We start from the raw sequence: 13,043 nt of genomic DNA on the forward strand, positions 1-13,043 counted from the left end.
TCAGGATGCACTTTTACTAACCAATCATAACACCAATGCCTTGTGCAGATTAAAAATGAGACAGCAATATAGTAAACACTCTATGTTAACTAGAAAGCAGGTGTGTTCTGTATGCAAACACATGAACCACGAGAATATGAAACACTAAAAACATTTGGCAAGTCCATTAACTCTCCCCTCATTCCAAAAGAAAATCTAATCTAGGCAGTTAGGCAGCTGCTAAGCAGGTAGGTCCACAGTACGGCCGGATAGGAGGCAGAAGTTTCCTCCCCCTTCCAGTAATCACTACATAGTAAGACTTAAAAAGCAAGGCTAGCCAGAGAATAAATCAACAGTGTCCTGCAGTGTCATATTAAAAAAGCACACAAGCCGCCATCTTTTCTGGCAGCTACAGTAGATCCCCTATGACGATAGGTCTTGTCATATTGGTGAATGAAATATTTTATAATAAAATTGGGGGGGCATGTAATACTAAGTTCCAGGTTGGCCATCAGCAACCAAGCCCTACCTAAGAGAGCCTTTGGCTAGAGGGTTGCTGTGGGATTGTTTATGCAGTCCTTCCAGGACTGATCAGAGAGAACCCGCAGAGGTCATCCCTTGCTATTGCCTGAAGATTTGTGGTGCAAGGGGAAATGAAGAGCCCCCTACAGTGTTTCCTGCCAAAATAAAGAAAACCTCACTTTTCACCTTGATTATATCTGGCTCTGTCCATTATGGTTTTGGAGGTCTCCTCAAGTGAAGAGATGCAGAAGAGGACAGGTTCAATAGCAGCAGGTTGTCATATAGGTCAGAAAGGCAACCCCTTTGCTTCCATGTAGTGGATGTACCTTAAACCAGAAGTTCTGTCCTCTACCCCCAAGTCATCCTACTCTTAACAGATAGGCAGTTGAAGCAAGAGTAAATGCTCTCTTGTTAGGAAAGAACCAATATCTTTCATGAAATATCAAAGAGAATAATGGGGAAAGAAACAAAGAGTCCATTTTTTTAAGAGTCGAAGCTGCCTTCATATTGGGTTGGGGAGGGGCAGCCAAATTTTGAGCTCTTGAGGAAGTGACACAGCAGGCAGCCAAGGGGAGATGGGAGCACGGTTAATTCTAACATTTGCAGATTCCTCTTCGTGAACATGGTTTTCCACACACATCGAGTGCCTTTTCCTGGAGCCAGCCAGGATGAACTGATGAAAGCCAAGTTCAGAGCTGCACATGCAACACACACACACACACACACACACACACACACACACACAGCCCCCCGAGTCAGAAGACAACAATAAACCTGCCCATTTTCTGTTTTGTTTTTTTCCAAGTGCCAAGATCCCTCACAGATGCCAGTGAAGGAGGTGGGAAGATAGGAGTGAGACTCCTATTTGAAGCAAGAGAATCTGAAGAGAAAGCAATAAAAGAATGAGACCCTGGGTGGCAGGGAGAGAACCTAAAGTCTGGGAATTAGAGCTGCTCTGGTGTCCTTGGGTTTGCAAGAGGGTCTGTCTGATAATGTTGCAGGACAGAGGTGCCTGGAGCAGTGGCAGATACACTGGGAAAAGGATATCCACCCTCCATCTTCACAGCAGCATACTCCAGGCTTGCAGAGAAACCATGACAGAAGTTCATCCTTTGCTGGCCGATGTACCCGAGTGCCTGTTGGCCATAACAGGGCCCAGCAGCCTTCCCGAAGAAGCCTCCATCCTCTCCTTCCCCCACAACCGGACACAGACCCTGGGGGCTGCCGTAGATCTGGCTGTGATCGCTGCTATAGTTCTGGTTGTTGACGCCGACGGGATTGCTGGCATAGTTCTCGTGGGCATTGGCCAATGAATGGATATTCCTAGCATCATTGATGGCGTATCCTTGGTGATAGCTGGGGTTTATGTCCAGGTAACCGTTCTGTAAAGAGAAAAGTAGTGATGTTTCAACACATACCCAAATAGCAACACTTAGCATTGAGACATCACCTGTCTACAGAAGCACATTGCATCCCAGTATAGCTCCCAGTACGTTTCCAAGCGCAATTCAAAGTGTTGGTGCTGACCTTTAAAGCCCTAAATGGCCTCTGCCCAGTATACCTGAAGGAGCATCTCCACTCCCAGCGTTCAGCCCGGGACACAGAGATCCAGCTTTGAGGGCCTTCTGGTGGTTCCCTCACTGTGAGAAGTGAGGTTACAGGGAACCAGGCAGAGGGCCTTCTCGGTATTGGTGCCTGCCCTGTGGAATGCCCTCCCATCAGATGTCAAGGAAATAAACAACTATCTGGCTTTTAGAAGACATCTGAAGGCAGCCCTGTTTAGGGAAGTTTTTTATAATGTTTTTAATTTTCTGTTCAGAGCTGTCCAGAGTGGCTAGGGAAACCCAGACAGATGGGTGGGCTACAAGTAAAAATTTATTATTATTAAATTATTTTCCGCTATCTCAGCTGTCCTTCAGGCAACTTGAGAAGTTAGGCAAAAATCATTCCCATCTGGAGATTGAGGGGGGAGACCAGTATTGGTGTGCCCGATGCCACCCTGTGTGTTAATGACAGAGGATGTTTCATTGTAAGACAGACCCTTTTGCCCTAACTGAATTCCCACCTTTTTATATTAAATTGTACAAATTTTCTATTAAAATATTGTCCTGAACTGAAAACGCTCCATAAGACCATCTATCCCGGCTCTGAAGGAATAGGGTGTTTGTTTTCAAACTTATATACTGTACACTCCACATTAAAATAATGATTAAAAAATGGTGTGTCTAGACAGATAAGATGTCTTTACAATGTGTCAGGTCTGTCTGAGGCCACTGTGGGGGTAGTCCCAACAGATAGCCTAAGGTTTAAAATCTCCCAGTTTGTTTAGTTATTTTCATGCCCCCACAAGTGACCCGGGCGAAGGAGGAATTGATGGGTGTGAGCGGTTCACTCTCCTGGACTTTTAGGAACAGGCCTTTTCGTGGAATCATACAGTGCCATACAAGATAAACAAGCTCTAGCTTAGGGTCCTACTCTCTTGGGGCGACAAAAAAATTTAAAGAAAAAAAATGGATGTACATTTCCAAAATATAAGATAAAAAACAAATAAAATAAAACCTACATACAGCAACACTGGTAAGTCATGGGCCCACTTGCTAGCCTTCTCCCTAAAATATCACTGGCTTGCTCATTTCTATATACAGTGGTACCTCGGTTTATGAACTTAATCCGTTCCTGAAGTCCATTCTTAAACCAAATCCGTTCTTAAAACAGGTGCACTTTCCCTAATGAGGCCTCCTGCTGCCGGAGCAAGGGTGCCCTTCCACCGTTTGGCTTCTGTTTGTAGAGGTAAAGTTTGCAAACCGGAACACTACCGGTTCTGCAGAGTTTGTAAACCGAATAGTTCGTTAACAAGGCTGTTTGTAAACCGAGCTACCACTGTACAGTGGTACCTTGGTTCTCAAACTTAATCAGTTCTGGATTTCAGTTTAACAATTACTTTGAAAAAATACATTTTTTGTTATGGGCAAATGGCTTTAGATACCTATTAGGTCCACAAATTACCATATAGCATATATTCAACACAAAAAAACAGCGACAATTTGTTGTTGGCAAAGGACAGCTGGACATATAAAGGGCCCCATTGCATTCAGTAGATTAGGGCCTCATCAAACCTCAATCCGGCCCTGGAATCATAGAATCTTAAGAGTTGGAAGGGACGCGCCCCCCCCCGAGCCATCTGGCCCAAACCCCTGCAATGTAGGAATCTCAACTAAAGCATCCATGACAGCTGCTGAGGGGCCCTATTTTGATCACATGTCCATGTCAGGATATCTGCCACCGCCCCTCCCTATGTAACGGACCCGCTCCCTCGACCAATATTTCAAAGCTCCATTGTCATACTGAGGCCTGCTTTGTATTTTTTGGCGAGATACACATATGGGACATTATACTTGTTTGTTGATGCTGACACCCATGTCAGTGAAGAACCCAATACATGAAAGGGGGGAAAAGTGCCTGTGTCCTCTCTCCCCACGCTTAGAAATGGAGGTTTGGTTCAAGCTGGGATAGTTCAGTCTGTACAGCTTGGGACTCTTAATCTCAGGGTTGTGGGTTGAAACCCCAAGTTTGGCAAAAGGTTCTCGACTTGCAGGCGGTTAGGCTAGATGACTCTTGTGGTCCCTTTCAACTCTACAATTCTATGGTTCTAGGTTGGATTTAGAAAGCCCTATTTATTTGGGGACAAAACCATAAGGAGCTGCCTTATATAGATAGATGACCTAAGGATTTCAGTATCAGTCATCGTCTAGACTACTTGGTAGCAGCACTTTCAGGATTTCACAGGGATTTTCCCCAGCCCTACTAGAGATGCCAAGGATTGAATCTACAACCCTTTGCTCATGTTGTGGGCCAGGCCCTACTATAAAGGCAACACACTGGAGCATCTTAATGAGTCAGAAGCTGGAGAAGTTCTGCTCCATCAGATGGGCCGCCTTATTACCTGAGGTTGGCATATTCCTCTTCTCATCCACACAGCTTCCTTCTGGGTTCGTTTAAATTTCATCCGCTGATTCTGAAACCAGGTTTTTATCTGAAATACACAGTACAAGATAAGCAACTTCCTTCATCCATAGTCAATCCATGCAAAGGTGTATTTGCACCACTCACAAAACACACACTCAGATCTTTATGTTGTCAGCCATGAAGGCAAAAAAGCTCACCCAATGAGCATGTTTATTCAACAGGCTTAGAATGAACTTGGCATTCCTTCTCAAGAGATCTCCGGGAGTTCTGTGCAGGTGAGCAGAGTCGGCCATTCCCTCCATTTCAATGTGCAGGTGGAGATTTGTTACCAAATTGGCACTACTTGCATGCAATTTCATTTCATTTTTAATTTGTATACCGCTTTTCTATATTACTATACACAAGACGGTATACAAGCAGAAGAAACAAAGATTGCACACCTTATAACAATTTGACCCAATACAAAAATGTCATAACAAAAACATAACTTTAAAATAAACAACTTGCATCAGATGTAATATTCAATAACCCATTAGAATAATAGTACCCAATAAAATTAAATATCAGAAAACAAACAAACTGCAAAGTCACAGTGCATAAAATAGGAAGGACCTCAAAAACAGCCTAATGAGAACTGAAAGTGTGCCATGGAATTTTGACTAGTGTGTTGCGATGGGGAAGCAAAAGATTAAATGATTAATTAAGATAACCCCGCACTGCAGCATTTTGTTGCAGTTCAAACTTGTAGATGTCTTATGGAAATCTCACCACCAGCACCAAACTAGAACTCCCAGGGAAGCTCAGAGAAGCCATGGCAGTTAAAGCACAAGCAAACAAATACAATTCTGCATGCCACCAAGAAAGAATAAAGCAAGCTATGTAAGAAAGAAAGCTGTAGAAGGAGAGAAAGAAGGAAGGCTCAAATAATCAAGGCACACACCGTCAGAAGTGCCTCCTGTGTGGCAGACAAATATTAAAGGTGGATCTCAAGACAGAAAAGGTACTGTTCTGCAGGACAGCTTAAGCAAGAGCCGCCACCAGTTAGAACAACTGGAATTCTGACAACTGGAATTCTGACTTGACTGGAAGTCAAGTGCAACAAGAGCAAATCTTTAAAAAATTCTGGCCAAAGGTCTCCCGGCCTGACCCTGCCCTGCTTCAGCAAAACACTTACTTGTTTGTAGGTGAGTCCCAAGGCAGAGGCCAGTTCTCGGATCTGTTGTGGACTGAGATATTTCTGCATCTGGAATCTGTGGTGCAAGACCTGCAGCTGCCTTTGAGAGAAAGCCGTGCGGTTCTTGCTCTTCTTGCCTCCTTTACTTTCCTCCTTGCACCGCTGGGGAGTAGAAGTCAGATCTGGGGAGGGGGGCGGCTTGTTGGGGCTGGTTGCAGAATCTGGTGTATAATAAGTGAATATCCCAGAGCTGGAAGACCTCGGGGAGAGATCTAGGAATCAAGCAGAGACAGTATGCAAAGGATAAATAGGGCAGAAAGGGGCCTAAAAAGCCAGAATGCAAAAAGTGTTTGATAAATAAGTTTTATAAAACAGTACACAAACTTTCTATACAGAACCCTTGCATCAGGCAAGATCAAACTGTATCTACTTCTCAGACCTCCTGTGATATTTGAAAGTTTGCACACTCTGAACATAGAAACATAAAAGGAAACCTTCAATAGGCTGCAAATCCTAACTCCACCAACATGGGACTAAGCCCAGGTAAATTAACTAGCACTTACACCTGAGTAAACATTGCTAGGATTGCATTTCTCATCTCCAGGACCAACAGACCACGCCCATCAATTAACAGTTATCATTAGCATCACTAGACTGCAGAACACTAATGAACTAAATGTAAGCAATGCTTTAATTCTTGCTTAAGACAATCCTTAAATGACTCTGCAAAACACTGTTTGGTATGTCACTGGCTTGCAAAATGCTTCGGCAAAATTCACGTTCATGACAAGAGGGAAGGGTAGGATTAACGAGTTGACACCCAGATCGCGCTCACATTTCGAGTCCGCAAAATGTTGGAAACTGAGCAATTTGTGCCCAGTAATAATCCAGGTTAAGAGATAAGGGTAGCCTTGGGGCGGGGAGAAGGAAAAAGCCCTGCGTTTTAAATGTGGTGCTGATGTGAGCGCATTCTTCTCAGTCCAGAAAGCGGTTTCTTTGGCTAGGCAGCAACTCCTAACACTGACCCTGTTTTGCTCCCTAGTTAAGGGGCAGTTTCAAACCCAGGCAATTGTTCCTTGAATACCTCCTCTCCACCAGGGGCTGGGCTTTTGCGCTGGCGTGGAAATCCAGATCCATAACTTTTTTAGCCCAATTAGGCGCCGCGCACCTAACTTTGCATAGGATCCGGCTGCGCACCTGCAACCTGCTCCCTGCGCAGTCAGCAAAATGGGCTCCCTAGGAAACATTCCTATTTCTTTATCTACTGCGTTTCTATTCTGGCTTTCCTCCAAAGCGTTCTAGGTGGTGCACATGGCTTCCCACCCCCCCAACCTCCCCATTTTATCCTTCAAAACAACCCTGTGCAGTAGGCAGAGAGTCCGGGGATGAAACCCAGAGCTTCATGGCTAAGCGAGCCTTTCAACGCCGGTCTCCCGGGTTCAACCCCCTCTACCCACTACGCCCTACTGCCGTGCACACCACTCAAGCCTATCATGGAAAAGGCCACAATCCAAATTCGGTTAAAGGACCCCCATCGAAATTATCATCATTATTATTACTTACTAAACTTGTTAGTCGCTTTATCTTGCCCAAGGCAGCCCCAAGCGACTTCCGAACAAGCAACCCCGCCTAGGTGCATTAAAACCAAGCGAGGGAGGAAATGCCCAACTTTTGCATTTAAAAGGGTTCTGTATATTTTTCTGCTTCACAGTTTGCGAATTCCAAGCTTTGCATTCGCTGCAAGAAGCTCCCAATGCTTGCTTAACTGAGAAAGGGATTTTCTGTACAGTAAATGCAGGGGTCCCCAAACTTGAGTCTCCAGCTGTTTTTGGGACTACAAGTCCCCTCCTCCCTAGCTAGCAGGACCGGTGGTCAGGGATGATGGGAACTGTACCCCAAGAACAGCTAGAGACCCATGTTTGGGGGAACCCTGGTGCAATGGAGTCAGCTTTCCCGGGTGAAGTGACTTTAAGAGACTTCAGCAAAGAGGGCTGCAACCTCCTTTGCGCGTTTTCCTAGGAGATCCGCTTACCTGGGTTATTGCTGGGGGCCTTCCCTTCCGGGCCGTTAACAGCCTCGGGGGCCGGGAACCCCCCGGAGCAGCTCCCCGGCTCCATCTCCTCCTTCACGGAGGGCCAGTAGTAACCGTCGTAGCCCATGTCAGCGGGGGCCACCACCCCTGCAGGGTAGACCCGGTAAGAGGCATTGAGGGCCAGTGGGATGCTCATGAATGGAGGAGCCGGCGGGACCCTTCGGAAGCGTGGCTGGATCACCGAAGCGAGCGCGATCTCCTGGGGGATCTTTTATGGGCTGCAGGCAGGACTTCCCCAGTCATTATCATGTTAAAAGGGGGTCCAATTTGCTGGGCGGGGCAGGAGGGAGGGGCGGGAGATCGGAGGATGGAGACCCTCGTTCGCAATTTATTGCTGGGGAGGGCGGGATATAAATAAAATTGTATTTATTGTTATTATTATTATTTCCTAACTTTTAAATATTTATTATTATATTATTATTATTATTTATCTATAAAATTTGTATACTGCCCTAGACCCGCAGGTCTCAGGGCGGTTGCAAACATAAAACCACACCCTAGAAACAGGAAATATATAAGAGAAATAAAAGCAAAAACGACCCAATAAACCCCCTCCCTCCCCAACACATTTAAAAAAGGGCATTGAATGTCAATTTATTCAGTATTTTATTTATTAACTTTGTATGTCGATGGGCATCATATAAATATATTATTATTATTAGTTACAGGCAGGTAGCCGCGTTGGTCTGCCGTAGTCGAAACAAAATTTAAAAAAATCCTTATTATTAAGTAGTCCTTCATCTGTAGATCTAAGGGCAGTTCACAACATAAAAATACAAGATAAAAAATACATAATAAAAATAAGAAATAAACAAACCAGCAACTTGTTTGTTTTTAACCCTCAAAGCAGTTTATTATTCTTATATTAATGCAGATATTCTGGGGGCAGATTAATCCAGGGAAGATCAGTTGATCAACAGCTAGGAACCTAAGCCAAGAGAGCTGAAGGGAGCCTCCATGTATAGGGGCAGTATATCTCTAAGGATCAGGTGCTGGGAACAATCAATGGGGAAATGCCGTTAGTTTCACACCTTTCCTTTAATTTTCCAGAGGCATACGGCTGGCAGGCCAGTTCTTATTTCTTTGAACGCAAGTCACCAAAGAAAGTGCTATATAAATACTATGCTTTATAGATAAATACAGTGGTACCTCGGGTTACATACGCTTCAGGTTACAGACTCCGCTAACCCAGAAATAGTGCTTCAGGTTAAGAACTTTGCTTCAGGATGAGAACAGAAATCGTGCTCCGGCGGCGCGGCAGCAGGAGGCCCCCTTAGCTAAAGTGATGCTTCAGGTTAAGAACAGTTTCAGGTTAAGAACAGACCTCCAGAACGAATTAAGTACTTAACCTGAGGTACCACTGTACTAAGCTTTATAGTAACTATTGCCAAAATAAAGCACATTTGAGGGATGCAAAGCAAAGGCCAAGTCATTACCAAACAGCCCTTGTGGTTGTTGCTAAGATTGGGTTGGCACCGAAACCGGGATGGTGGAAAAGTGCTAAAAAGATGTGATGACAGGCTTGGTATCTAGGCTCCTTTATCTTCCGTATGTTTACTCAGAAGTAAGCCCGCTGAATTCAGAGGAGGCCAAGCAGAGGATCTGCAGCATGCCTGCGAGACCTTCTGATACCCACAGGTGGTGCTTAGGCTGCAGAAGAGCTGATTAAACCCTCAGCTCATCTGTGACCCTGAGGAAGGACTTCTTGAGGAAGCCCTTGCTTTCCCAGCCACAGCTCCTTGTCTCTAAAATGGGAATTGCTTCTCAGAGGGGTCAATAAGCACCAAAAGGTGCATAAAGCTATAAAGTTATTATATCTGGATGGGTATTTTAATGCGGCAGCTCCTAGTGGTGTGTGGGGACTGGGCAAAGTTCCATGGGGAGAGAGGATTTTTAACACACACATTTTATTGGAATTTTCTCTCTCTCTCTTCAAGCAAGGAACTTTTAAATGTAGCATGAAGATTTGAGCCCTCACCACCTCACTGCCACCACCTGCTTCCAATTAAAAGAGTCAAGGCACAGGGGAGGAGCTCCAGGGAGAGGCGAAAATCTGCCTCCCACCACCTTCAGTTGACCCTTGAGCTCTGGTTAGTTTCCTTATGGGCAACACAAATGCAAGGTTGCCCGTGATTGTTAAAACCATAGAATTGTAGAGTTGGGACCCAAGGGTCATCTAGTCCAACCCCCTGTAATTTCCATGTGGAGTGGAATGTAGGAGGCTGAACTGGGTTGTCCTGGAGGGCAGAAGAAGGGTGGGTGGAAGAGCAAGTTTGTGAAAGGCTCATCCCAGAGGCGGACTTTGGTCTTCCAGATTTCAGCGGCACCCTGTGCGAGGTCATATTTTGCCCCCCACCCCAGACATCTTGCTTTGTGGTCTGCACATGCACTGTGTCAACATTGCAGAGCCCTGCAGCGCCCCCTTGGTTCGGCACCCAGAGCCAGGCTGCACTTAATCTGGTTGATTCTGCTCAGTCACTTCCCGCTATGGTCAATGGATGAATGCGTTAGTCATTCATTCAAGGCTCAGCCACAGCACATTCCCAATGGCAATCTAGGAATCGTAATAGTGACCTTTCTTTCATCATCATCATCATCATCATCATCATCATCATCATCATCATACTTTATTATTTATACCCCGCCCATCTGGCTGAGTTTCCCCAGCCACCCTGGGCGGCTTCCAATCAAGTGTTAAAAACAATACAGCATTAAATATTAAAAACTTCCCTAAACAGGGCTGCCTTCAGATGTCTTTTAAAGAGAAGATAGCTGCTTATTTCCTTCACATCTGAAGGGAGGGCGTTCCACAGGGTGGGCGCCACTACCGAGAAGGCTCTCTGTCTGGTTCCCTGTAACCTCACTTCTCGCAATGAGGGAACTGCCAGAAGGCCCTCAGTGCTGGATCTCAGTGTTGTGGCTGAACGATGGGGGTGGAGATGCTCCTTCAGGTATACAGGACTGAGGCTGTTTAGGGCTTTAAAGGCCAGCACCAACACTTTGAATTGTGCTCGGAAACGTACTCGGAGCCAATGCAGATCTCTCAGGACCGGTGTTATGTGGTCCCGGCGGCCACTCCCAGTCACCAGTCTAGCTGCCGCATTCTGGATTAATTGTAGTTTCCGGGTCGCCTTCAAAGGTAGCCCCACATAGAGTGCATTGCAGTAGTACAAGCCAGAGATAACTAGAGCATGCACCACTCTGGAGAGACAGTCTGTGGGCAGGTAGGGTCTCAGCCTGCGTACCAGATGGAGCTGGTAGACAGCCGCCCTGGACAAAGAATTAACCTGCGCCTCCATGGACAGCTGTGAGCCCAAAATGACTCCCAGGCTGCGCACCTGGTCCTTCAGGGGCACAGATACCCCATTCAGGACCAGGGAGTCCTCCACACCCGCCCGCCCTCTGTCCCCCCAAAACAGTACTTCTGTCTTGTCAGGATTCAACCTCAATCTGCTAATAGTTTCCCATGAACTTCCTTATCTGGGCTAGTTGCTCCTTGCATGGAAGAAACAACTCAGGCAAACCATGTATGGCTTCCAAACCAGGGTTTGTGGTTTGTTTTACTGCAGCAAACTTAAAGAGTTCCCCTTTGGCATCTAGCTGGTCACTGTAAGAATGTAGGACCTTTGGTCTGATCTAGTGTCCACCAAAGCCTGCTCTCCAGTTTCTCCAGGGTTTTCTCCACCTGTGGAAGAGTATCCAATTTTTCTGACTGTTTCACAGGCTGCTTCAGAATTTGAGATTGATCTTGTATTATACTTGCAAATGGGTTGTTCAGGGCCGGATTTAGGTTTGATGAGGCCCTAAGCTATTGAAGGTAATGAGGCCCTTTATATATCCAGCTGTCCTTTGTCAACAACAAATTGTTGCTGTTTTTTTGTGTGTGTTGAATATATGCTACATGGTAATTTATGGACCTAATAGGTATCTAATGCCATTTGCACATAACAAAATATGTATTTTATCAAAGTAATTGTTGAACTGAAATACAATTAAGAAGTATATTAATAGTGAAATACAATTAAGAAGAAATATATTAATAGTGAAATAATTATTAAGCTCTAATTTAAAATGATTTTTTATTCATAACAAACTTAATAATGCAAACACATTGGCATTTGGCAATAACAAAAGTTCCTTTAGAAACACAATTTACAAAGACTCATACTCTAGTCTCTAGAAACTTGTTCTCACAGTGAGGGAACTGCCAGAAAACCCTCAGAGGAGGTCCTTAGTGTCCGGGCTGGATGATGGAGGTGGAGATGCTCTTTCAAGTAATTAATGGACACCAATCAGAACTCAAATTAGGCAAGTTGAATAGAGGCAACATTAGCCAAATCTAATGGAATCAGCTTTTTGTGTATTACTGTTCCAAGCAAACGCATGCAACAGCATGATGAAATTAGTGTGTTGTAGCCTACTTACGTTATACTCAGAGTAGACCTATTGACATGAATGAACATGGCTAATTTAATGTGAATGGGTCTAGTTTGGCTAGAATTTAGTTGAATACCACCCCTTACTTCTGAGTAGACATACGAAGAATTGCACTGTTAGTCATGATGATGATAGTATCACCACTAACTGATGGGTTTTAATTTAATTATCACATTGTTTCCACTTTTATTGCCATTTAACTCCACCTTTTACTATTTTGTTCCCTATGCTCCTCTGTATAGATGGATAGATAGAGAGGCGATTGATAGATAAATACCAAATAAGTAAAACTGCATACAGAATCATAAAACTGTAGAGTTAGAAGGGAACCCAAAGGTCATCTAGTCCAACCCTCTGCAATGCAGGAATCTTGACTGAAGAATCTCCTGGTTTCAAGTTACAAGAAAGGAGATTCTAACTAATCATTTGAAAAAAACGTTCTGACATTAAGAGCTGTTCAGCAGTGGAACAAAAAAAAAATTTTTTTTTTCCTTCCAGTAGCACCTTAAAGACCAACTAAGTTAGTTCTTGGTATGAGCTTTCGTGTGCATGCACACTTCTTCAGATACCAATCTGAAGAAGTATCTGAAGAAGTGTGCATGCACACGAAAGCTCATACCAAGAACTAACTTAGTTGGTCTTTAAGGTGCTACTGGAAGGAAAAAATTTTTTTTTGTTTTGACTATGGCAGACCAACACGGCTACCTATCTGTAACTGGAGCAGTGGAACAGACTCCCACGAAAGGTGGTGGACTCTTCTTCCTTGGAGGTTTTTAAGCAGAGGTTGGGTGGCCATCTGTCATGGATGCTTTAGCTGAGATTCCTGCATTGCAGGGGGTTGAGCTAGATGACCCTTGGGGTCCCTTCCAACTC

At 44.6% G+C, this 13,043-nt stretch overlaps 1 protein-coding gene across 1 annotated transcript; it reads right to left on the minus strand.

Moving 5' to 3' along the window:
• Nucleotides 1–8,066, minus strand: LOC310752812 (homeobox protein NANOG-like). The gene is made up of 4 exons (XM_083593873.1): nucleotides 7,674–8,066; nucleotides 5,642–5,913; nucleotides 4,445–4,534; nucleotides 1–1,883 (listed from the first exon to the last, which is right to left on the minus strand). The coding sequence occupies exons 1-4, from the start codon at nucleotides 7,867–7,869 to the stop codon at nucleotides 1,446–1,448; spliced, it is 996 nt and encodes a 331-aa protein (XP_083449999.1). The 5' UTR covers nucleotides 7,870–8,066; the 3' UTR covers nucleotides 1–1,445.
• Between the last annotated feature and the right edge of the window lie 4,977 nt (nucleotides 8,067–13,043).

Source organism: Podarcis filfolensis, assembly GCF_964270895.1.
Source record: "Podarcis filfolensis genome assembly, chromosome: 17".
NCBI lineage: Eukaryota > Metazoa > Chordata > Lepidosauria > Squamata > Lacertidae > Podarcis > Podarcis filfolensis.

Excerpts from the sequence above, each read along its gene's own strand:
- LOC310752812 (XM_083593873.1), bottom strand. The coding sequence starts at position 7,869 with ATGAGCATCCCACTGGCCCTCAATGCCTCTTACCGGGTCTACCCTGCA. Across the intron at positions 5,914-7,673 it reads GGCCCCCAGCAATAACCCAG|ATCTCTCCCCGAGGTCTTCC; the intron begins GTAAGCGGATCT and ends CTTGATTCCTAG. Across the intron at positions 1,884-4,444 it reads GAGGAATATGCCAACCTCAG|AACGGTTACCTGGACATAAA; the intron begins GTAATAAGGCGG and ends TTCTCTTTACAG.